At 35.2% G+C, this 27442-nt stretch overlaps 1 protein-coding gene across 1 annotated transcript; it reads right to left on the bottom strand.

The window, feature by feature from the left end:
- Positions 1 to 777: 777 nt before the first annotated feature.
- Positions 778 to 27261, bottom strand: Tsf2 (transferrin 2). Its single transcript, XM_071585142.1, has 15 exons — positions 27143 to 27261; positions 26667 to 26821; positions 25509 to 25641; positions 24351 to 24493; positions 24012 to 24129; positions 16810 to 16989; positions 15359 to 15522; positions 13288 to 13590; positions 12716 to 12880; positions 12353 to 12441; positions 9741 to 9907; positions 7710 to 7976; positions 7040 to 7183; positions 5139 to 5310; positions 778 to 3156 (listed from the first exon to the last, which is right to left on the bottom strand). Exons 1-15 carry the CDS (start codon positions 27216 to 27218, stop codon positions 2928 to 2930), a joined length of 2505 nt encoding a protein of 834 aa, XP_071441243.1. The 5' UTR covers positions 27219 to 27261; the 3' UTR covers positions 778 to 2927.
- Between the last annotated feature and the right edge of the window lie 181 nt (positions 27262 to 27442).

Raw genomic sequence — 27442 nt, 5'->3', positions numbered from 1 at the left:
AAATGTTCATCCATTATGTGCACTCTCATGGGTAAATGGTGGATATCCATTAAATATTTTGTGCCATGGGTTAATGTTAATAATACAAGGATTCCCAATCAATTTTAATGCATTGCTTCTTTTGGGCGAGACATTGTAATTGCAATCAATTCCTCATTTTCCCAACAGTATTATGAGCAAACCTTGGTATAAACCAAACAAATGATAAAGATAAATGAAGTGCATTAATACTGCTTAGGACTTTAAATACGCAAGTTCAGGATTTCAATAATAAATCACCATTTCTCTCATGTCATCACACAATCATCAGCATCAATGCCAACACATGTAATGTCTACCTAACTTACCTATTATTATGTTTGCCAATATTTCTCAATTAAGAGGCAACAGGACAGGGATCCAAATTTTCTCAAAGGATCCTGGTTGCAAATATCGATACATTTTCTTCATATTTTGGGTTTAGGTGCGGGAAAAAATAGCATTGCACTAAGATGGAGAAAATGCTTTGAGAGTGAAAGGAGATGGGATGGGAAACAATTGGGTGGCAAGGTGATTCATTTGCTTCAGTTTGCAGATGCTGTCAAAACAGTTAATCAGAGGAGCAATGGATTCCCGTCACTGTTGAGTACTTTATAGAAACAATGCAAGATGCAAGGCATGATGATAAACCACAATTATATCCAATTAATGAGATTCTCAAGAGTAAGAAGGCTCACCAAAAAATGAAAAAACTTAGTAACCTTTCCACAGATTTTTATTTTAACACGACCGGTTTCATCGCAAAGACAACATAATCAGGTCATGGAATACGTAGAATGGTTAAGTTCTTTAATTATTCTGTGATCATGGATTTCCAAAAATTTGTGCCTAAAACTATAGGATTCATCAGTGAGAAGGCTAATTAAACATTCAAGTAGGACGGAATAAAAAAAACAAATGGAACAGTTCAAGTACTGGGGAAGCATTTTGGAGGAAATTGGGCATAGTTGTAAGGATATTATAAGACCATTAGTAACAGCATTCTCAAGAAGTGTGGAACTGATGAAAGGAATTCTAACTAAAGATTAGTGGTATAATGAGGAGCTCAGCACTGCATGGATCTGAAAGTCTTAGAGCGAAGAAAATAAATACAGTCCAGTGACTTATGAGATGATGGTACGGAGATGAATTGATAAAATGAGTTAGGACAGAGTGGTAGACAAGCAGCAAAGTTTAAAATTGCATATACTGGTAGGAAAGAGGAAGTTGCTATGCAATATCCAAGGACTGCATAAAAAAGGATGGAGGATATACCGAGAGGTGGTGAGATATTCAAGGCCATAACAGAAAGGAGAATGTTACAAACGCAAGGAAGGAGAAAGAAAATTGGCTTTTCAGATGGTATGAAGGTAGCTAAAAGTATTGAAAACTGAAAAATATAGGGGGAAAAGCATAAGACCGTGTAAAATGTTATTAAAATAGATGTTAGGAATCACTTAACACAAACCTTTAATAGATTACATACTATAATGACTACATCATTAATCCCATGTGCATGCATGGTTCATTACTGAGGATTACTGATCCAAAGTGAATTGACTGCTTTTTTTGATTTTGATGTTAAAACCACTTTTTCCTAATACCTAAAAAATATATCTGAACAAATCTATATATGTAGTTACAAAACTCAACAAATCTTTCATTGAAATTGACACAAATAGTACATACAGGGAATTATTTCAAAAGAATTATCATAACACTAATTGAAGATGTTACAATAAAATTTTTATTAAAATGCACTTTAAAAGACACTTAAATGTTACAATTTCACCACCACCTTTTAAATGACTTCAGAAATTAGATGCAATTATCCATAGAATTTTTTGGAAAACTGAAACCATTTCATGATATGGGAAAATGTACAAGTAAAAATGTCAATTTGAAAGTTAATGCATGAAATGACGAATAGCAATTAGAAGAGGACTCTCTAATAGCAAGCCAAAAATTATTTTGTCTGAAAATTATCAAATAATTACTGGTATGCTTTTAATCTTCAGCATTTGAAAGTTAAAAATATATTACCTCAGCATGCCATTTAAAAAAAATCCTATACAAAGTCATCCTTGCAGTGCGGAATACAAAAAATCATATACATTAAAACTTTTAATTCTTGATTGCATCAGTAAACTTATACGCTTAAATATAGATGTGTTGCCAATCAAAATTTCACATTACTGTAGAAAGTGTTCATAACAATCATTAAAATAGATATTAACATTGTAAAATGCAACACATAAAAATACAATATCACAAATGCCAGCAGATCTTTGGACGGAATATAATAGTTCAAAATACTGACATTGAATTCTTAAGTATAAAAATATGCATTTTAGAGTTAGTTTCCCATCTGAGACATGAGATTCTATGAATATAATACAAATTAAAAACTAATGGAATATGAATGGAAAATGCCACAAACCTGTAGTCAAGAGTTGAAGTTTCTGATTCCAGGTTTGGTCAATTATCATATACATAGCTGCATAAAATGAATTCTCATTTGGGCATTTTCCAACAATCATTTTTAGCAGGGACATTTACATGAAAACTTAAACAATTGTACCCAATTGAGCATTCAATACCCATCAAAGATTATTTATAATCTTCCTATAACATGTAAATTTGTTCTAACATTCTCCATTCTGCATAAAAACAAATTGAAAAATTAACAGAAACACAATCAAAAAGGTAAACATTATAAAAAATACAAAATCTTCCTAATGGTTAAGATTAAACTGTTTCATACAATTTAATAAGCACGATTTTCCTAACAACAGCCGAATGTTCTATAAAAGTCTGTTTAGTGCCTGAATTGCTTATACCTGGAATGATCTCGAGAACAATCACAGAGAAAAAATTTGACATCCTAATACTACGTTGAAAATAAGCAATCATGGCATTCCTATAACAAATGCTAGAACAACAGATGACATTGTAATGAGAAGGATGGATCCAGATGAAGCCCAAGCACCAGCATAACAATCAACCAGAGCACGGGCACGGAGAAAATTGCGCCCAAGGTATGACCTGTAATTTTGCTTGGATTTATCAAGCACATGAAGCTGCAAGGTGGCATCTTGGAATATCAAATCTGAGTATGGGGGTGCAGAATAAAATAATCTGGAAAAGAGTAAAATTTATACAGGTAAACTTATTACACAACCTATTTCATGTGTTTTAAGGTGTGTGAGACTAAATAATCAAGTCAGTTCTCTTTATCAAAACATTAATTATCAGTAAAAAGAGTGCTAAGATATTATATCAGAGTACATCCAAGTTTAATGCTTCACAAACAAGGGGATGAAACTATCTGGGCATGATAATGAGAGGGCAGGTTGAAATATGACATTGTACAGAATTATTTTTCGTAAAATAAACACAGCAAAGTAAATAAAATAACTTTTTTCCATGCTGAAGCATTGATAATAATTTTGTAATATTGATTCATATTTGAAAAATCGTCCACAGGCAATAGAATAGGTGGAGTTAAAATATGTATTAATGTTATGAAAATTTATAAAGAAGTGCATGAATTATGGAGTCGAGGTGGGGGTCTAAAGAGTCTACAAAGTTTGTTTTACAAACGGACAGTTCACAAGCATCAAATACATTCAAAACATGTTAAATTATTTAACATTAATTTAATTAAATTATTTAATTACTTCCATTTTATTTAAATTATTCCAACTTTTTCAGTGTTTTGAGACACATTTTAATGTGCTCTCTAATTTAACTTTCCAATTTGGTGCTAATGGTAGATTTCTCAGAACTATCTCCCTTCCATTATTGCTATCCTTTCTAATTGGGGCACCAAATGAAATATAATCAGAATTCGAATCTGCACTCAACAGCAGTTTCTCTTTTAAACTTTCTGTGTATATACTTCCTATTTGTCAGCTATAAAGTGCTAAAGACAGAGTGCTATCTCTGTTATTATGGTATTTTACTGGTTATAGTAGCTTTTAGATGGTCACAGACTATACAATGGCGCAGCAATACATTTCTTTGCCTCCTGAACAAAACACAACCTGACATTCTACACCAAAATAGGCACCCCTAAAATTCCACATACTTCCTTTCTCCCATCATGTCCTTCAACACGCCTATTCTAGGCCCCTTTCTCACTTTCCTAACATTTTCCTTTCTATCACAGTCTTCAACATCCCACAGCTAATTAAAATGCCCTGCATCGATCTTTCCTGTGTCCTTTGTATTACTCCCAAGAATCTCTTCTCCTCCCCTACCATGCCTAACACTTCCTCGATTGTTTTCCTTTATGTCCATTTCACCATTTCCATACTTCTCCGCACCCACATTTCAAAATTCTCCAATCTATGTCTATCATCTTGCTTTAATAATAACAACTTTTCCAAGCTGTGCAAAACCATGCTTCACATCAAAGTTTTAATGAGTCTTTTCTAAACATCGTCAACCAACATTCCTGCCATAAATCCTTCCCGCTGGTGAGAGCTTCTTTGACAACACAAACCTTCTTATATCCCAACTATTTCGACCATTTTGATTCAAAACACTTCCAAGATAGGCGTACTCTTTCACCTGTTGCAGTTTAAGAGCTAGTATTTTAACAATTAACTTAGCCTTTGTCTTCTTTGAAAATCACATACCCTTAGTTTTGTTTACATTCATTCTCATCTGATACCTATCACACTGACTTTCCAGGGTACTCAAGCATTGCTTTCAAACCCTTTGCAGACTGACGAACTTGAAAAGTTTGATCATCAGCAAACTTAACTGATTTTATGAATCCTCCACCAACTTACATGTTGATCTGATCATAGCATAGTAAGATAACACTGATTGGTAAACTGACATAACAGTGATTACATTGATCCCTATGCTATGTTCTTCCCACACCTCTTATACCAGTTCCTCCAGGTATAGGTAGAAAAGCAAGGGTGATTATGGACATTGCTCTCATACTCCTCTTCCCAATAATGTCTATCCAAATTCTACAGCCTTCATTTATATATTCAGTTTTGTATTATCATAGGGTAAACAATGAGTAACAATGAATAAAAAATATTGCAAACCCCATAACATACAAGGGGTAATGCTTATGGATCTCAAATTATGTTACATACCTGAAATCATCTTGGAACTTTCTTCCATAAAACTGCTGTGCATAAACAAACAAATTGGTAAATGCATTAAGTTCTGTTTCATTATAACCAAGTCCACCGCGGGCAACAATTGCATTTGCCTTTGCCTTTCCTAGATTACACTTTGCATAATCTGCAATTGCAGCTCTTCTGCCTGCAATGGCAAAAATCATGAAAAAATAAAAAGGAACAATTCAATGATACAATGGAAGTGAGTAATTTAGGTACATGTCACCCACACAGAGAAGCATGGTAGAGATGTCTATGCACCAGAAACTTCCCAAAAACATGGAAAAACTGAGTAAATGTTACATCCTTTACTTAAAAAATAAAGCCTTAAAAACAAATTACAGACAATTTCCCAAAAAACATTTGAAATAACACTGTCCAATACATGATTGAATTCCACCAGCTAAAAAATCTAGCATATGAAAGCCTTACAACAGCTAAAACCCCTTAAAAAATAGTTTTTTTGGAATTTATACCATCCAAACAATTAGGAAACTTTCTTCAAGCCCTAGGAAATGTGTGCATCATCTCAAAGTGACCATATATACCACAGATTTCAAGTAGTAAAATTATCAGAATAATGATGACATTAACAAGACTAAAAAATATGAATGTATACTAACCATGATCATTGAGCATCATTTGAAGCTCATAGAAAGTAATAAAAAAGACAGTGATGGTGAATGAACTTGAACAAGGCATAAATGAAATAAATGCATGATTACACAATGAATAAATGTGAACATTCTATGTATGCATTATCTAACAGGCCACAAAATTTTCAAGCAAACACTAAGTCAGACAATATTATGACTCAATGCCTCAAATGTGGTCCTCCCACTTTAAAAGTACAATGGCATCATTTGACAGCAAATTTCAGGGTAAGCCGCAAACACATGAAGCTAAGTATTGATGAGACAGTGAAATGTCAGACCCTTGAGGTCAGATGCCATGAGTCCATGCATAGACATAAAGGTAGAAAATTAAGCAACGCTGTGACACTGTCAAGTGTGTCAGGTGTCAGGGGACATGGTGCGGACTCATCCAACAGCAACCCTGAACTGAACCCTTGTAACCCTGGCAGTGCTGAAGCAGTTTTCCAAAAGGTTGAAAATATTGTTACAGCTGCATGTGGTTTGGCATTCTCTAGCTACATTGAGAGCGGAAACTGGTGAAAATACTATATACTATTTGCAAATGAAATAGCCTTAGCAAAAAGTAATTAAAAAATTAAATAAGACTACATGCAACTCATATGTCATTTGAAAATTGCAAAGGAAATGAAACTGGCAATTTACTTATTTAATTTTTATTAAACAATGTTTAGGAGGAAAGCACTTCTTAACAGTTGGCATAATTAATCAACTGACCCATGCCACACAATCAGCACAACTATTGCTTTCAGACTAAACATGGTGGCTCTTTTCACTTATTCTTTCCTTAGTGGTTATGATATCATAACAAAATACAACTATATATAGAATAACTGATCAAGTTGGGATCTCTCTATCCATTTCCCTTGTCCATCCTAACCCCTAACCAATCTCATGGTTTACTGACTAGAGTACAGACCTGTATACATTAGTACCTATTGTTGCCAAAACATAAATATATTAACCCACGTCATTGATTTTTTAGCATACTCCCTCCTCACGGTCCCAGAAATGGTTTACTGTCAACTATGGACATCACCATTCAACTAAAATCACAAAATAAATCATCAAAATGACTACATAAAATTACGTATAGCCTCTTGTTGTTCAATCCATAAGCCTCAAATAGAAACAAATCAAAGTTTTAACCCTACAAAAAAGCTAAGATTTTGCTAAATAATAGTCTTATCCTTATTATAGAATATTTAAATGAAAAATTACCATCGGGGCAGAGAAGCTGAAAGTCATTGGTGAGTGTATTTCTAGCCCACCACTCGGCTCTTTTTCCATCAGTGTTTTCCATTACTGTAGTGTGCTTCACGAATGCAACATCCCCACCACCTTCCACTAAACAGCGAAAAGCACCTACAAAAAAGAATTCCATTACACTATCTGTTCACTATAACCTATATAAAAAAAACACAGAAAATGTTGGGAATGTATGGTACATAATGATTCCAACCTTAAACAAAAACATATGTCACTATACAGCAATAAAATGATAATTACTGCAATTACATACACAAGGGTATACATATATGAATTTTTCTTCCCAATGTGGTTACTCTTTGATTCAATGATTGAATTTCTACATTTGAAAAAATGAAATTCCTTGCATCTCTCATGCATGCTAATCTTAACCACATTGAGCAAATAACAAGTGGGAGAGTAATATGTATTCTATCTTAACCACTATTAATAGCAACCACAACAATATCAAAGGTAAAATTCAAATTGCTTTACAAGTATCCCTTTTGAGATATTAGGCAGAATGAGAATATCAAGAAAATGGCTAAAAAAGCCCTATAATTATTCTGTGGGTATTTCAAGGAACTTAAAAAAATGTATGATGCATAATTACTTATCTGAAAATATTACTGAATAAAATTACCTGTATGTCCAAAGAAATCTTCTGAGGCATCGCGCTTGCAGTAATTACTGCTAGAGCCATGACAAAGGTCACACATGTTATCATACGGCACACCCGAGTTGTACTCAGATGAAATGGCTCCTGGGACACATGATTTTGTGAAATATTGTGCAGCTGCCTGAATGGAGTCACACCCATAGCTTCTAATCCATCCATTTGATATAATATATGCCATAGGAATCACCCAACCAGATGCCATTTGCATACCAGTGTGACAAGTATTTTTTCCTGTTGAAAATATACAAATTTAATACAAAACAAGATATAAAAGAGGAATAAATGGTTATGATGCATTTATATTCAATTCATGATCCAATGACCATCACCATAATATTAATAATTTACCATAAAATTGATCAAGTAATAATGATACACTAGGATAATAAATTTAAAAATACAGTGGGTTATATCTATCCAGCATTTGCACACATTATTTATCACTAACTCTAAAGATGACACCCTCATGATGTTTCTCCCTGAACTGAGGGTAATTCATTCTGGTAAGCTATGAAGATAAAAAATGAATTAACTTGTAGTATAATTGATTAGATAGATATCTAAAAATTCATACCATATGCAAACAGAAATTTTGTAAAAATTAACATTTTTTACCCTTTGAAAAATTGGTTTACTGTAATGCAAATTAGCAGATGACTCTCTTGAAAGTTACTGTTGAGGTATCTCCATCTGTTTCTTAGAATTTGTCAAATGTGAACAACCTAGTGCTCAAACAATAGCTTTAACCTTAGGGATTTTTTCATAATGTGCACAACTATGAATACCTGTTACATTTTTTGAGGAGACACTCCTTTTTCCATTTTTATATGGGTGGAAATATAGCTTTACGGGAATATAGAACTATCGTCGTGTGAAGAGCAGAATGAATTTTCCTCAGAAAACTAAACCTATCACATAACCAGGAAAAAACAAACGAATGGAAGGGAATGAATATTGACAAAGGGTCATGGGTACAGATTCAAATTCGTCATATGACACTGATTAAAATAATGCAGTGTAGATGGTTAATGACTTATTTGATACATCGTAAAACTATGTATTTCTTTGCCCAAAAGAAAAATATGAAATTTTGAGGGCTAATGAATGAGAGGAAAACAATATTAGGCAAGGATAGACAGATAGCACATTAAATTAAAACATTAAACACCAGGGACAAATTTTGATTTTGTGAAACCAAAAACTTTTACAAAAGCCCAGGTATTTAAAAAATATTTTTTAATCAGTATAACGAAACTTCAAAGCATTTAATTATCTTTAGGATTTGTTGTCTCAGGCGTAACTTTGTGGAATTTGCATAACATATTGAAATGTAATGAAATAATTGACTTTGTAATTCCACACACTTTGTGTGTGTGGAATTACAAAGTCAATTATTTCATTACATTTCAATATCTTTAGGATTGTAATTTTACTAAAATTTTAAGGTGCTAATAAGAGAATAGCATGCATAATCCGTAAAACAGATAATCAGTACACAGATAATCAAGAGTTTACTTTACTTTGCAATTTTTGTCGAACCTTAATTAGTTCCTTCCGTTCCCATTTACTCTTCCCCTCAAAACAACCTGTAACCTCCTCCCTTGCTGTCTTGAAGGAAACTATCACGCTTGCACCTATCAAAATTATGCACCTGATGATGATGAAGCAATGTCGAAACCTAGTTCAAAATAAATCCTTATTAAATGTTATGCATGACTCAAGATCTTTAGGTATTTCTCATGGATTTGTCAAAATTGAGCTGGCTGCATTTGATGTCTTGAGTAATAAAACCCATTTCTAAGCTGAAATATGTACATGAAATACATCCTTTGTCTTATAGAATATTTTTTTTGGGAAATTCCTTTCCTATTCTGAATTTTACAAAAACCTAAAAATTTGGTAAACTCTTAAACTTTTGGAACTTCACTGATACCTGGCAATGATGAAGCAAAACTAGAAATGTATCCCTAGAAAGATAGTAGAGATATAGCACACCTTTCAAGAATGTCAACTCAGTGTCCGGATCTTCCTCTTTGGCCACTGCAACAACATAATACTCGGGTGCACCCAAATTGTACACCTCTGCAATGAATGGAATGAGATCATATCGTAAACCTCCTGTATATACGTCACCAGCATCAAGAACTGTTGCATCTGCAACTCTGAAAACAGACAATATATTTTAGTGGAAATATACAAATTATAGAGACAATCAAGGTGCATATTTATTTTTCAGAAAAAAATCTGAACATGGAATCACACCATGGCATATATTTCATGTTTTGACAATGTCAACACATTAGGATAATCACTGAAGCAACTAGCGGGATACATGAGGGTCACAGAATATTCTAAAAGCCTGATTGGATTGCTTAAAATACACATAACCGGAGTTCAAATATTATCATCACAATGTGATTTATATTGAATATGGCAGACATACTGATACATTAATATCAAATGCAAAGAAAGGACACCATTTATTTATTTATTCAGTATTAGTCCGAAAACAGCACATTTTGGCCTTTACATCGAACTATTAACAACGATAACAATGGTCACATTTACAAACACCCAAGCCCTAGGTGGAGGAAAACTCACCCAGGCGGGAATCGAACCCGCGACCCTTGGAATGGCAGACGAGGACGTTACCCCGCCGCCACCGGGGTCGGCATGTTTCTTATAGCACATCCTTTCCATTTACATATTTAAAAACTGAATTTGAGTTCCCTTTTCATTAGGATCACACAATATTACAAAAGTTTAGATTATATCCCCTTTCCTTAACTCTGACACAATGATCTTTAAATGAAACATTTTGAATTATATCTTAAAGTGGCAGATCTATATCCTCATAACTATGATACTCTTTTAATCATGGATTGACAGTAAGGATAAAATACTGCACATTCCCCAGATACTTTACAATGCTTGGTGTTGTAATATCACAATTTAGCATCAAAAGAGCATCATAGATGGCAGTCGAAATGTAGAAAGTAAGGGAACCTTTTGCTAAAAATTCAGGTACCTGCTATAGACAACTTTGCAGCCTCCACATAACTCATAATGCAGGAATTATTGGAGAGCCCAAACAGATTTAATGACAGTCTTTTTCAATTACCAGCATATAAAACTCCAAAATTACTCTACTACTAACTCTACAACTTCATTTGGAACGGAAAAATGCAACTCTGAATTGGAAATTTAAACAGGAGTTTTAGAGAAAACCCAAGTATTACAGATCATGGCTTATGCATGAAAACATAGAATCTTGAAATGTTTCAAATAAGAATAATAGTAGGAAAAATTGAGAATAATGAGCAACATTAATGATAAACAATTAAGTATAACCAAGGTATTAAAGAGCGAAAAACCTGACTAAGCTAAGGACTGAGCATACAACAAAATATTCTAACATCAGGCTACCATGCCATCTGGGTGAAGAATTACTAATTAGAGAATTCTAATACTTACAGGGTGTAGCGGTTATCTCCACACAAATTTCAGTTTGAATTTCCTACCATATTGTAGTTCCACTGGAGGTCGCGATTGGCGTTCTTGAAAGCTATAGGCATCTAGTAAACAGTCATAGCCTCAAAATGGCTGAGATGTTACATTACGTGCAGAGTACAATCGAAGAGCCGCTATTATTGAAAGTGTTCGTGGTGGGTGTTAGCCCAGAGAAATAGCTTGATTCTTTGGGTAACCCAGATCAACTGTATATATTGTGGCTAAGTATCATGCTTCAGAGAAGTCTGGGCAAGGTTTTGCTAACCTGGCGAAGAAACATCATTCAAGCAAACGCTCAGGTGCTGATATCAGAGGAAGTTTGCAAATTTTTGTGAATTTGAAAATTGTGAAGAATGTTGTGAAACTGTGGATGGTAACTATGGCCTCAGGGAGACAATATGTCTTTCAACAGGATGGTGCAGCAGCAGATGACTCATTTAGTCCAAAACTGGCTCTCAGATAACATTGACATGTTCTGATCAAAGAAGTTCTGGCCCCTGAATAGCCCAGAATTGAATCCCCTCGACTATTATGTTTGCAGCGTAGGTGAAAGAGTTACCAATAAGACAAGGCACCCTAATGTCACATCTCCAAGCACGGCTATCAAAGCAGCATTCGCAAATAGAGACAGTGCCGTTTTGAAGAGTGTGTGTGATCGATTCAGGACAAGATTGGAGGTGATCATTGCAGCTGAAGGAGGTTGAATTGAGTAACGTTACTCTTGACAGATACCACTACTTGTAATGCAAAAGGATTTTCATTTTCATTTGTATTTTTTTAAACATATTTGCTTTTAAACATAAGTTCCATTTGTCTGGATTTAACTGCCGTACCCAATACACAACTCTTGTTCACAAAGTGTAATATGTGTCACAGGATTTGAGGACAATTTAAAATAAGCATCCCGATCGATACTATTCCTGAATATAGAAGTCTCATTTTGAATAATTATATTTCTTCCTAAATTTTAATTTACCTCTGGGGCCTTTCGTATATCAATAAGAACTTGAAAATTAATATTAGGCGAGTCAATATGTTGACTATTGAAGTAAAAGCTAGTTTCTAAATTTTTACAACACAGTAAACTGATGGCCTACCCAGTTTGTACAGCCCGCATGCAATGGATCTGGCTCGTAGCCTTATAACAGCTCATCTCAGGTTTAAGCAGCTGAGCCTTCAATGCAATCTAAAAATCCAACGGTAAATAAATTTGGACAAATTACAAACAACAATAACAACAAAAACATGAACAGGAAATTACTTAAGAAAACCAGCACAATACATATTCCTACTTAGACAAATAAAGCATTGACATACATGTACAGGTATATGAAATGTAAAAAATACTAGGTAAATCACAAAAATATCTACAGAGAGAGTTATAGGCATTACAAGCATGACATTGATGCAGGAAAACACAAAATCATAGAAATTAGATAAAACTAAACTTGCAATCTTACTTTCATCTTAACACACTTATCCAACTCTGGATCAGAAGTAATGCACAGGGTCATACGACGAACTGGACAATCCCTGATCCCATAGATTAGATCAAGGGACTTTCCCATATAACCTTTATAGGTCTGCTGGGATTCCGGTAACAAGTGAATATCTTTAGTCGTATCCTATAATGGAATAAGCTCCAAGTGAAAAACATGCAAACAAAAAATAAATTAATAATTTTTCAAATTATGAACATAACGATTGATAATGACAAGCATTCACTTTAGTATTTTCAATTTTGAATGAAGTCTTCATACATTATGAAGAGACCATGAAAGCAACTATCACAAAGTTGATTGGTGTTATTACCAGTCTTCTGAGATTTTATGCAATTCAAACTTGTGGAGCCAGACAATTGTTTTCCAGCAAAAAAAAAACCCAGAAGAATTGCAATTTCAATCAATGAGATGAAATTTTTGAATTTTATGGAATAACAATTTCCACAATTCTCATCATATGCAACAAAAACTGTACTCTTTTTTTTTTAAAAACCACAACATTCAACATTTTGAGATCCTTGTATAAATACCTGGAAGAGCAAACTATTCCTTGTTCCGTACTTGGGTGCTGACTCAAAGATGTGGAATTCATCAGGGAAGTATGAAACGGGACTCACTCCTTTAGGATCAATATCATTTGAGTTTCTAATCAGATTGTTATCATTGAAGTTTCTAGGACCATCAACACCTCTATTGTTTTCAAAATCTCGAGAGTTTCCAAAATTTCTTCCATAGTCTTCATTGTTGCCAAACGAGTCCCTCGTTGAAGTATCACCAAAACCTCTCACATCAGTGGAATTGTGTGGCGTGCCACCATATAACTCTACAATTTTCTGCAATAAAATGTTTTTACATGAATGAGTTACAAAAACTAACATCAAATAAAATAAATAATTTTTTTAAACATAGCGCAAAATAAAAAATTATAAGTAACAAAAGGTAGCATCAAGATAGATTAGATAGATTAAATCTTCCACCATTTATTTCCAAAAGCAAAGGTATTACTGTATTTTCCCATTGATAACGCGCACTTTATCTATACAAAAATGTTAAGATGATCAAAATAAATGACAATACGCATTATGTAATGCAAATTGAAAAAATCCAAACATTTACACACCTATGTAAACAATAATTTATGGAAAATTTTCACAAAAATAAATTAGCCTGGAAGCATGTCTTTCTAATTGCATTCAATTTTATACAGATCTGCTACTGTTACAGTTATTTCATCTCATAAATCCATGAGAAAAAAAGAAACATATGATTTCTATACTTCATATATTCTAATACATAGTACTTCTTTATTCTATTACATAGTACTTCACGTATACATAGAGTACATCGTATCATATACACGTGCATATAAATATATGATAGGATGAGGTACATCACCTGAATCCAAGAAATTGGTCACCTGAATCACAGTTAAATGAATTAAGTGCATTTATTATCTCTTCAGGCACATCACCGAGTTCACTCTCGCAAGTTAGCTATTCCTCATCTCCTATCACTGGCGTTGAAACATTGCCTAAAGCTATTTTAAATCCATTTTTTACACAAGACCCTCTGACACCCAGCCAACTTTCCAGGATCCACTGGCATTATTTCTTCATAAGACACTCCTTTAATCCTCCCCTAATCTGTGCAGTCTTTCATACCAGACATCATCCCCTTTTCCCAACTAGAACGTAACTATGATTAAAAAACCTTATTAATGGATAAATCCCAGCAGCCTCACGATTTCCTTTTTCTTTTGCAAAATTGATGACTTCTAGTTTAAACATCGCCGTATGCAATTTTCTTCTCCATGGGTAATTTTCTTGAGAAAATTCTTAATTACAAAAGCTTAACTCAATTCAGTTTTGAAACAGTCACCATGTGGGTGGCACTCACATAGAACTTGGAGGGTGTATAGAACAGCTGAGCACCAATACTAACAGAGCAAACAACCCAAGAAAAATCTATTTAATTCATTCTCTTATTTTTTTATACTCGATTTGCTGAAAGTTAAATTTGTATAGCAAATAAAAGTGCACACAAACCTATGTCTCATTTCGACTTATGAATCATAGCGAAAAAGCAATAAGGCGGCATATTATGTTGGCTTATAATAATGTTTATTTTTTGATCCTTCTGTTGTTTGGCATTAATTTCAATCACCTGGCTCATATCTTCTGTATAGTTACGGTAGATATAGCCACAGGCAATTATGATCCCATGTATTCATTGGATGTTACCATCTATTAGTATTCGGATATACGCACACCCTGATGCATGGCATCTACACACGTTCAAGATAACTATGAAGCCCTAGGCGTGCAGTAACTAAACAAATTTATGATAACTACAAAGTCCTGGGTGCGCGTTATGCATAAGGTGTGCGTTATCGACGGGAAAATACAGTATTTTGTGAACTCTGCCAGCACCAATCAAACCATTCTTCAGGTTGATAAACGTGTTTTTTTTACATAACTTATTATTCACAGCTTATTTAGCATAATCATAGTGAACTAAGGAAGTACATGTGGGACCTCTAAAAGTTCAGGCAAGACAAAAGTAACTTAATGAAGAGGAAATTAATTTTTTACTTCAACATACCTTCAAGAAACGATAATATTTCCTGCGAAGGGAATTACTTTTTGCAGACGTTGTGACAACTGCATGGGATGGCATAGTACCCCAGTTGCATAGCCTGAAGTCATTCAAAGATCTCCGAGTGCCATCTAAACAGAGAAGCTCAAAGTCTTTCTCTTTAACAGACACTGAAATAAAAGGAAATATTTTTATGAGGGTAAAAGGAAACTTAACATTTCCATCAAAAGGATTTAATATTTAATAATATATTTAAATGTGGTCAAGAAATGGAATTCTCCGCCATCGTTGCTCGTTAAGTTTAGAAGTGTGGTACATGGATTTCTGGGCTATCTGTGTTTGTTTTCTCTTGTACATTTTGTCCATCATTATTTCCCTATAACCGTTGGTGACTGCAATTTATTTAATAATACGGAGTTCCTCTTGTTTGTTGTGTGGTGACATTGGAATATTGTATATCCTGTGTAACAAGGAATGAAAGGCAGTGCATTTATGTGAATGGTGATGGTTGGATGTGGAGTAGATAATTTGGTCGGAGTAACACTTTTTTCTGTACATGGAAAGGTCAAACCTTTGATTAATTATTTTCACAGTCAAATTCAGGAAATTTAAGGCACCGTCTGTTTCCAACTCACTTGTGAATTGTATACATGCATCTAAAGAATTTAACAGAGTCAAAAAATTGCCTAATTGTCTTTCGGATCCAGTCCAAACACAGAAGATATCGTTAACACATTGGAACCAAGATAACACATTTTTTTGTAGGGGATGGTTTAGAGCCAAAAATTGTCTTTCCCAATTGTCCACATAAATGTCTGCCAGGATGGGATTGAGAGGTGAGGATGAGAGAGAGAGAGAGATGTGAAATATTTTTAACAAACAAGAACATAAAGAAGATTATGAGAGAGTTTCATTACGGTGAGTACTCTTCTATATTAATGATTTCCAATGCTACTTCATGAATTTCAGACAAAAAATTGGATCTACACAGACCAGACCTAAAATTGGGATGAATTTTCAGAGTGAAAATTGGCATCCAGATACTCATGATAATTATCAAATTATTGACACGAATACACATCAGTCACACAAAAATATTATGTTGTATCATGACTAGATGGTTCAGTAGCTTGGCAAAACTACTGCAATGTGTATATTTGCAGGAAAGCAAATAAATAAATAATCTTCCCAAAATGAATAATTCAAAGTACCTGGATATACAATCCCTACTTGCAAAGGAATTCACTGATGACTCACCCCCAAAGACCTGCACTAATACGGGCATGTTTGACAACTTTAGAACATGAGGACAAGGAGGTAGAAGAGATCTATGAGATGATAGAAAAGAAAGTGGAGGAAGGCAAGGATGGTTATATGGTATTAATGGGAGTACGGAATGAAGTTGTGGGAGAGGTAGATGACAGAAGGAAAAAATCACATAGCACATAATCACATACCAAAATCCAGTCCCGAGGAGGTAAGTGTGTGTACTGTGGTATGCTTGAGAAATGCAATATCCCCAGCTTCCACCAGACAACGGAATGCTCCTTCATAACCAGCATAAGGGTCTGCTTCTGTGCACTTCTGCCCTGGTGATTGCCCAGCACACAATTGACATAATTTATCTGAGTTGTCACCTGGTTCAAGAGAAAAAATATTAAGAGTTTTAGGATTATAGCTGGAGGCACTACACCTGCACATACCAGAGAAAACTAAACTAAATTTCACTAGGTTCAATCAGTGAGTATAATAACATGTGATGATCTATGGACCACCACCGTAATCCAACACAGGGGCGCTTTCACTTTGTACATATATTAATTCTTCAATAATAGAAATCATAGATGAATACTTAAAGAACTGATTTACAATATTTAAATTAATTTCATCCATTTTTTTGAGAAAAACTTATTTTCACATTATTACACAAGGCAAATTAGGCATGCACCTGTAGATGCTAATAACTGATATGGGGAGGGCACACTTCCATTCTTAAAACACCTAAATGACACTTAATAAAAAAGTAACCCCTACTTCAAAAAATACAAATGGTGCATGATGAGAGATAATGTGCTGGAGTTAAGCCATAATATGGAGAACGCATAACTGAAACTTAAAGGTAGACATGATAGATTTGTGCAGATAAAGGCATTAGGAAATGTATGCAGTGTTGAAATGATATTGAATATGTTAACCCACAAAGCCAAGGAATACGAGGTCGTTTGCACTTCTGGAAATAAAAATATGTACATTTTGCATACAAAAATATTTAATGTTTCATTAGGTATGTAAATCACATAGATCTCATTATTACAAAAAATTAGAGAGCTTAAAAAAGTTGGAATATAGAAACTGTGGCTAAATTTTGCAAATTTTATCGGAAGATGGAGAGAGTTTTTCACATTCATTCATTAATACAATATTTATATTGTGTAAGGGAGAGTATTGTAGACAATGGAAATAAAAGAGGTTAAAGGGTGAACATTAAGTCATAAGTGGAAGGAGACAATGCCTAAAAATCAGTCAGCCAAGGTACTGCAGCTTATTGACAATACCACTTTGAGTTATGCGGGGTAAAGAAATATCATATAAAAATGAAGGTAATGCAATTCTTAATTAAAAAGGCAATGCCAAATTTTAGACATGCGGAGAACATTTTAAATAACACATTAAATAAATCATTATAGTTTTGGACAATATTTTGGAGGAAAATGGCCAGACATGAGAAATAATTATAAAAGAACACATTTAGTAACACAATGGCATATCATAACTGTTGAAACAGGTGAAGTGGAAGCGCATGGTTATAACTGGTTGTTTGAGGTGTGACTTAGGGTATCGATTCATTCAAAATGAAATTTGTCATTCCACAGTTTTAATTTAGACATGACCCAGGTTACAAAGTTCAATATCATCATCAGGTCACATAGTTAAACATAGGTTTATGCTGTACTCAAGCTAATTACGTTAAAACATTGGAACTTGTTAAGTATTCTAATAAATTAGTATGGAAAAAAATTAAGTGTTTTTCAATATACATGAGTATATTCCACTATGCTTAAAATTGATTCTAATATTACTGACGAGAAAACGAGTGAAACAGGTTATACGCTGTCTACGCCACAACACATCTGACTTAAACTGCCATCACAACTCAGATGTGATGTGAGATGTGCAGTAATGTGATAGATATTAGAAACCTGGAGCTGGTTTTATGAACTGAAAAACAGCATGGAGTGTATTATTTTTTTAAACTGTGCCAAATTGTCTCCTTCATGATGCACAAACGATGGGAAAAGGCAAGTTAGGCAGGAACAGATGGTGGGGCCAAGATGGAGAAAGGAAAAGGGATTGAGGAGGGACACTGAGTAACAAATTAGTTAAGGATATTTGTTGTCTCAGGTGTAACTTTGTGGAATCCATCCACAATTAAACAAAAAGTTAGTTGTATTTTCCACAGGATAAATTGCTTACTAGCTAAATTCCAAAGAAACTGCGGGAGATGCCGCAACAGTAACTTTTAACGGAGTCATCCGCTAATGTGCATTTTAATGCAACAATTTCAGAGCGTAAAAATCATTCGCCTTGACTGGGACTCGAACCCAGATCCCTCAATATCCGGTCGAGTGCTTTAGCCACTTAAGCTACCGAGGCGTCCTCTTAAACTCTGAAATTTTGGGGCTTTTAAAGGAACTAGATGTTATGACGAAATACCGTACATACAATGTCACATGCATTCGTAGTCGTGCGCGAGGCGCCACTGTCCACGAGGTTAAAAGCCAACTTTAAACACGTATGGTGTTTTCCCTTTGACAAATTCCAAAGAAACTGCGGGAGATGCCGCAACAGTAACTTTTAACGGAGTCATCCGCTAATGTGCATTTTAATGCAACAATTTCAGAGCGTAAAAATCATTCGCCTTGACTGGGACTCGAACCCAGATCCCTCAATATCCGGTCGAGTGCTTTAGCCACTTAAGCTACCGAGGCGTCCTCTTAAACTCTGAAATTTTGGGGCTTTTAAAGGAACTAGATGTTATGACGAAATACCGTACATACAATGTCACATGCATTCGTAGTCGTGCGCGAGGCGCCACTGTCCACGAGGTTAAAAGCCAACTTTAAACACGTATGGTGTTTTCCCTTTGACAAATTCCAAAGAAACTGCGGGAGATGCCGCAACAGTAACTTTTAACGGAGTCATCCGCTAATGTGCATTTTAATGCAACAATTTCAGAGCGTAAAAATCATTCGCCTTGACTGGGACTCGAACCCAGATCCCTCAATATCCGGTCGAGTGCTTTAGCCACTTAAGCTACCGAGGCGTCCTCTTAAACTCTGAAATTTTGGGGCTTTTAAAGGAACTAGATGTTATGACGAAATACCGTACATACAATGTCACATGCATTCGTAGTCGTGCGCGAGGCGCCACTGTCCACGAGGTTAAAAGCCAACTTTAAACACGTATGGTGTTTTCCCTTTGACAAATTCCAAAGAAACTGCGGGAGATGCCGCAACAGTAACTTTTAACGGAGTCATCCGCTAATGTGCATTTTAATGCAACAATTTCAGAGCGTAAAAATCATTCGCCTTGACTGGGACTCGAACCCAGATCCCTCAATATCCGGTCGAGTGCTTTAGCCACTTAAGCTACCGAGGCGTCCTCTTAAACTCTGAAATTTTGGGGCTTTTAAAGGAACTAGATGTTATGACGAAATACCGTACATACAATGTCACATGCATTCGTAGTCGTGCGCGAGGCGCCACTGTCCACGAGGTTAAAAGCCAACTTTAAACACGTATGGTGTTTTCCCTTTGACAAATTCCAAAGAAACTGCGGGAGATGCCGCAACAGTAACTTTTAACGGAGTCATCCGCTAATGTGCATTTTAATGCAACAATTTCAGAGCGTAAAAATCATTCGCCTTGACTGGGACTCGAACCCAGATCCCTCAATATCCGGTCGAGTGCTTTAGCCACTTAAGCTACCGAGGCGTCCTCTTAAACTCTGAAATTTTGGGGCTTTTAAAGGAACTAGATGTTATGACGAAATACCGTACATACAATGTCACATGCATTCGTAGTCGTGCGCGAGGCGCCACTGTCCACGAGGTTAAAAGCCAACTTTAAACACGTATGGTGTTTTCCCTTTGACAAATTCCAAAGAAACTGCGGGAGATGCCGCAACAGTAACTTTTAACGGAGTCATCCGCTAATGTGCATTTTAATGCAACAATTTCAGAGCGTAAAAATCATTCGCCTTGACTGGGACTCGAACCCAGATCCCTCAATATCCGGTCGAGTGCTTTAGCCACTTAAGCTACCGAGGCGTCCTCTTAAACTCTGAAATTTTGGGGCTTTTAAAGGAACTAGATGTTATGACGAAATACCGTACATACAATGTCACATGCATTCGTAGTCGTGCGCGAGGCGCCACTGTCCACGAGGTTAAAAGCCAACTTTAAACACGTATGGTGTTTTCCCTTTGACAAATTCCAAAGAAACTGCGGGAGATGCCGCAACAGTAACTTTTAACGTCTTAACGTCCGCAACAGTAACTTTTAACATCTCCCGTTATGTATGTACGGTATTTCGTCATAACATCTAGTTCCTTTAAAAGCCCCAAAATTTCAGAGTTTAAGAGGACGCCTCGGTAGCTTAAGTGGCTAAAGCACTCGACCGGATATTGAGGGATCTGGGTTCGAGTCCCAGTCAAGGCGAATGATTTTTACGCTCTGAAATTGTTGCATTAAAATGCACATTAGCGGATGACTCCGTTAAAAGTTACTGTTGCGGCATCTCCCGCAGTTTCTTTGGAATTTGTCAAAGGGAAAACACCATACGTGTTTAAAGTTGGCTTTTAACCTCGTGGACAGTGGCGCCTCGCGCACGACTACGAATGCATGTGACATTGTATGTACGGTATTTCGTCATAACATCTAGTTCCTTTAAAAGCCCCAAAATTTCAGAGTTTAAGAGGACGCCTCGGTAGCTTAAGTGGCTAAAGCACTCGACCGGATATTGAGGGATCTGGGTTCGAGTCCCAGTCAAGGCGAATGATTTTTACGCTCTGAAATTGTTGCATTAAAATGCACATTAGCGGATGACTCCGTTAAAAGTTACTGTTGCGGCATCTCCCGCAGTTTCTTTGGAATTTGTCAAAGGGAAAACACCATACGTGTTTAAAGTTGGCTTTTAACCTCGTGGACAGTGGCGCCTCGCGCACGACTACGAATGCATGTGACATTGTATGTACGGTATTTCGTCATAACATCTAGTTCCTTTAAAAGCCCCAAAATTTCAGAGTTTAAGAGGACGCCTCGGTAGCTTAAGTGGCTAAAGCACTCGACCGGATATTGAGGGATCTGGGTTCGAGTCCCAGTCAAGGCGAATGATTTTTACGCTCTGAAATTGTTGCATTAAAATGCACATTAGCGGATGACTCCGTTAAAAGTTACTGTTGCGGCATCTCCCGCAGTTTCTTTGGAATTTGTCAAAGGGAAAACACCATACGTGTTTAAAGTTGGCTTTTAACCTCGTGGACAGTGGCGCCTCGCGCACGACTACGAATGCATGTGACATTGTATGTACGGTATTTCGTCATAACATCTAGTTCCTTTAAAAGCCCCAAAATTTCAGAGTTTAAGAGGACGCCTCGGTAGCTTAAGTGGCTAAAGCACTCGACCGGATATTGAGGGATCTGGGTTCGAGTCCCAGTCAAGGCGAATGATTTTTACGCTCTGAAATTGTTGCATTAAAATGCACATTAGCGGATGACTCCGTTAAAAGTTACTGTTGCGGCATCTCCCGCAGTTTCTTTGGAATTTGTCAAAGGGAAAACACCATACGTGTTTAAAGTTGGCTTTTAACCTCGTGGACAGTGGCGCCTCGCGCACGACTACGAATGCATGTGACATTGTATGTACGGTATTTCGTCATAACATCTAGTTCCTTTAAAAGCCCCAAAATTTCAGAGTTTAAGAGGACGCCTCGGTAGCTTAAGTGGCTAAAGCACTCGACCGGATATTGAGGGATCTGGGTTCGAGTCCCAGTCAAGGCGAATGATTTTTACGCTCTGAAATTGTTGCTTACTAGCTTTTCACATACTTTATCTTCAGGTACAAAATAGAATTTTCTCCAAGCAATTCAATGAGTGCATAGGGTAAATTCGGGGTGGGGAGATGAGAGGTAGATCTGGATAATGAGAGGGTGGGTAAGGTGTTCATCATTCCCAGGGAGGTTTTTTACAGGAAGGTCAGGGCTGAGAGAGGAGAATGATTGACAAATGTAAAATCATTCAGGGATACAACTAATTTCTTCAACGTTGCACAATCTCACACTGTTCTGACACATCCAGTCTTCTTTCATAGAACTCAAAATGAACTAGTATAGGCATGCTAAAACTAAATTCTGCAGAAAATCGCAACTTTCATTATCATTATGACTAATTTCCACAAACTGGAGTAAGCCTCAATTACTTAGACTCAAATCTATTCATAGTAAATTAAAAACATATATTTAAGTTATTCCAAAAAATATTTATGTAGTTATGAACCATTTTTTGGCATAAAATGTCAATCACATGAGGAAACCTAGGTCGTTTAAATAAACATTGTAAGGAATAACTTTGCATATATATGTTTCAATTCATTGCTCAAAAGAGATGTCTGAGCAACTCTGTTTTAGGTTTTTGATTCACAGAGTCTCTACTGAAGTTGCCTTCATCTTAAATCTCAGGTAGCCTTACTTGCAAAGAAAAAGAAATGTATTATATAGTGTGAGAGTCAAAGAGCGCACTTCACTTTTTTCATTGGCATGCATATTTACAAACAAAAAAAGCATTTATAAAATGAAAAAGATAAATTAAGAGAATTAATATCAGGGATGCATAGATATATTAAAAGCTCCAGAAGTTAAAATTGAATTAGCATGACATAATAGATTTTTAATTATTTGATGAGGATGAGCATATGTGTAATGAAGAACTTTGAGAAGTAGATACAGAGAAGGATCATTAGAGTTGGCTGGATAGAGAGGATCACAAATGAAAAAAAAATTAAGTAGGGTGAAGGAGAAGATTAGCAGATGAGAGAGGAAGAAGATAACTTCAAAATGTGCCTTTTTTCATAAAATTCACAATGGCAGACATTACTTGGTGATTGTTACAATACTCTCAAAATATTAAAACAAGCTATGACATGATCTATAGATAATTTTAATAAAAGAACAACACAACTTGGTTCACCCATTTAAGTATCATTTGGCACAATACACATATGTATAGGTACAATAAATCAATTTTGCCATATGATGCTTTAATGGGTGAGTCTAGTTTTATTCTCCTTTCATAAAATTTAACTATGTGTCCAAAAAAGTTCGTTTTAATACTGTGATGATGTTTTTATTGCTTTTTTATTATTTCAACAGTCATAGAAATGACCTCTTACAAATGGCATTCAAAACATTCCTCATTTCTCTGCACAAAATGCATGTAATTAAATTACCATAATACTTTTTTTCAATAAAATGTATCTTGAGTAGAACCAAGTGCTTCCAGTAGTATATAATATTTCAGAAGTTATGACTGTACTCTAACCTAATTTACATTACTTTAAGAGATAGATTCATGAAAAATGAACACAGAAAAATCTTCAACTTACCTACTGGATTGTTCTTATTTATCAAAGCATTGACAGCACAACTTGGTCCGAAGTAGTTAATGGTTGACTTCACATGGTTATTACAATCTATGATTTCTAAGCCACCCTCCTTCATAAGCTGGAATTCGAAAAGTTACAACTAACATGGGTATAAATTGCTATAGTCATCACTAGCTATCACAATATTTACATATATTAACACAAAAAAGTAATTAAAGAATTAATTTAATTTCTTCTTACATTTTATTACTCATTTTTTGAGATTCAGGTCCAACAATTTAACACAATTTTATCACTTTCATTCCATCCATTTCATTTTCATAATTCCATTACACTCACCGTATAAACAGGAATCACCCAACCAGCCAAAGTCCCAACTCCAGCAAAGCATGCCTTTTTACCCCTCAAGTCTCTAATAGTCTGCAACTCTGGCAATGAATTTTTCTTAACCACAGCAACAGCATAAACAAATTTTTCACCATCTAATGAATAAGATACCAAACTTTAAATGAAAAACTCTGACACAAATCTGTGATTTCAAAATAAACATTACATCTACACTATTGGTTACAAATGGTGGCTTAATACAAGGATATTTACATTATATAAAGATATTTACTGTTCGTGGTAGCTTTTGGATTGACACAGACTGAAAAACAATTAATTTCTTTGCCTCTCCTACCAAATCACAACCTGATATTCATCACTCATTGTCAATTCTGCATGCTTACTTCCTCCCTTTATTCCATCCAACATGTCCATCCTTTTCCTACCCCTTACTTGCATGCTTAACGTCATCCCCACTATTGCAATATTGGGAGAAATCCAAAGGAGACAAGAAAGATGGATTGTTGAAGGATGCATTTTAATTGGTGATGGAATGTTGAAGACTGCTATAGAGGGGAGACCTTTAGCAAGCAAGGTAGGATGAATCAGAAAGGCATGATGGATAGAATGAAGTAAGGAAGAAAGTAGATAGAATTGAAGAGCACTTAAATTGGGAGGTCAGAATGTCTTATTAGGCAATATTCACTCCGTGTCCCTTCAAAAGCTGACCTAAATGGTAGACTACTGGTAATAATTAAGACAAATTTCCTTTTGAAATGAATTTTTCACTAGAGAAATATCTCATTTGAGTAGAACTGTACAAGGCTTTTTGCATGCAGGTGTAGAATCACACCACCATTACTTTAACTAAAGGTTCCAATAAAAATAATTTTTCATTTCTGTCATTTTGAATGCTTTCAAAAACACAATTCCAAGCAAAACAATAGTAGTATTACCGTTTATGTTACCAGAATGATATGGAGCAAATTGGATTAAAGCTTGTAAAATTGTCTCATAAAAAGTATCCAAAAAAGGCCAAAATGAGGTAAAGAAAAGATTTTCATGTATGCTTTCAATTTAATCAATGGAACAAAAACATAATATTTGCCAAATGAAGCAACTCCCGAATACCCTGAAGTACAGAAAATATAAATGACACCAAAAAGTTACCTTCATAAACCTCTTGCACAATAGGCACTAAACTGTGATACCTTCCACCAACAAAAACTTCGCCTGCATCCAGGGTTGTCACATGTGCACTCTCCGCATCAAGTAAAGCCATGCATTCATCTTTATTAAAAGCCTGAAATGATAGAATTTAAATTTTTTTTAAAGAAAAATTTTGATCCATCACTAAAAAAATACCATTCTGAAAGTTAAATGGCCACACGTTTAACATAAAAAAATATCTTAACTTTTAAGTAACCTCAATTCATGGTTACTCAATGTGTATGACATATTTAATTAATAATGTGTATTACACACAATACATTTCATGGATATGCTACAGAAGAGAGCATTGAAAGAGAGAACAGAGATATTTTATTCCATAACAGAATAGTTAAATACTCGGTAGTATAACCTTTTTGTGAACTATTACTTCCTTATGTGTATTAAGATATAATTTTTACATATTGCTGCATAGCATGTTTTTTCAACATAATTCTATTTCCTTTGAGACTGTACATATTTGACACGCCTTATATCATGCACAATTGACCACTTGTTTATTGTATCCTGACCACCTGGTGACAATAAATTATTATAATAATTAATATTACAGCCACCATTCTATTCTTAAAATTTGGAGAGGAGTGAGCAGTAGTTTGGAAAACACTAAAATGCTCTGTCATTTTGACCACATTTTGAAAGAGCGCAGAAGACCGAATGCCTATGTATAATTTAAAGCAAATGGCCAAACTGCTCCAAAAAATAAAACAACCTAACTCCCCTCACTGCTTTTGTAAAAAATTGCAATCATGATGTTGAGATATTCTCCCCCATGCAAATGAATTAGGTCTCTGAGAACAACATGAAGAGTGAATATTTTAAGTATTTAACCAAAATGGAAGTATTTGTGCAAGATTTAAATACGACTTGACACTGTGATAAATTTATACTCATTTTCTAGGAATCGGTATTGTCATTACTGGATTATTGGTAAAATTTTCTTCAAAAGTCACTGAGCAATGCAGTAGTACCTGACAGCCCTATATAGCACACACCAATCTTAGACGCAATATAAAATTTCAAATAGTTTTAATTATTAAATATGTGTTGTCCAAATAAATTCATAATCAGGAGACGATGAAAAGTTTGAATGGGTACCCTCCTGCAGTGAAGCTTCATTCGGTCATTTCCAAAGCTGAAAGCATCATTGTCAATGGCACGAGAGAGATTTTTACATTTTGTCTGTTCTTCGATGTTGACAGTACACCAAATAAAATCATTCTCTTCATCAATGAGGAGATCTGATTTGTCCCCTAAAAGTGAAGAAAGCACAATTAGACCATCAAATAAGACATTAAAAATTCACAAATATTTAATTCTTGTGGGTCACCAACTCAAGTAAATCAAGGTAAATATGCCAACCAACCTCAATTTCAGTGTATCTTAGCTAACCAACTATTATGTCGAAAATACGATAGATGACTTGATAGAATAAGCTGCGATTTCAAAGTACACCACTTTTTGGGATATTATTAACTAAAGGAGGTTGCAAAGGAAACAATTTTGCGAAACAGTATTATCTTGATCCTTACTCAAGATGCAATGATTTCATCAATGTCATAAGCAACTCTTACCTTTCACGACAGTGAAGCATGTTGCCCAAATCACTAAGAGGGTAAGTGTAATTTCTAAGCATCTTTTAAAACCCATGGCGAAATTCTTTCCACATTAACCGCCGCCCATCAGCGACCAAAACGAAACACACCTGTTTACGGTGACTCAAATTCTTCTCTACATATGATAAAAATGAACTGTATCAAAGCCTAACTGAGCCCCTAAAAATTCTTTAATTTTTAATTTTCAGGTTTAGATATTTAATTTAATCCTTTTCCCACACGCATAAATTCATTTAAATTCGTAAGCTGCTCTACGTG

This window comes from Hetaerina americana, unplaced genomic scaffold, assembly GCF_022747635.1.
Source record: "Hetaerina americana unplaced genomic scaffold, ioHetAmer1.1.p SCAF_2, whole genome shotgun sequence".
NCBI classification, from domain to species: Eukaryota; Metazoa; Arthropoda; class Insecta; order Odonata; family Calopterygidae; genus Hetaerina; species Hetaerina americana.
This window is presented reverse-complemented; position numbering and strand designations above follow the sequence as displayed.

What these genes read in the sequence shown, in the direction of transcription:
- Tsf2 (XM_071585142.1), bottom strand. Translation starts at nt 27,218, where the DNA reads ATGGGTTTTAAAAGATGCTTAGAAATTACACTTACCCTCTTAGTGATT. An exon ending in TGAAGCTTCACTGCAGGAGG is followed by an intron (nt 25,642 to 26,666) that starts GTACCCATTCAA and finishes CTATCATTTCAG; the next exon opens with GCTTTTAATAAAGATGAATG. An exon ending in AAGTTCCAAGATGATTTCAG is followed by an intron (nt 3,157 to 5,138) that starts GTATGTAACATA and finishes ACTCTTTTCCAG; the next exon opens with ATTATTTTATTCTGCACCCC.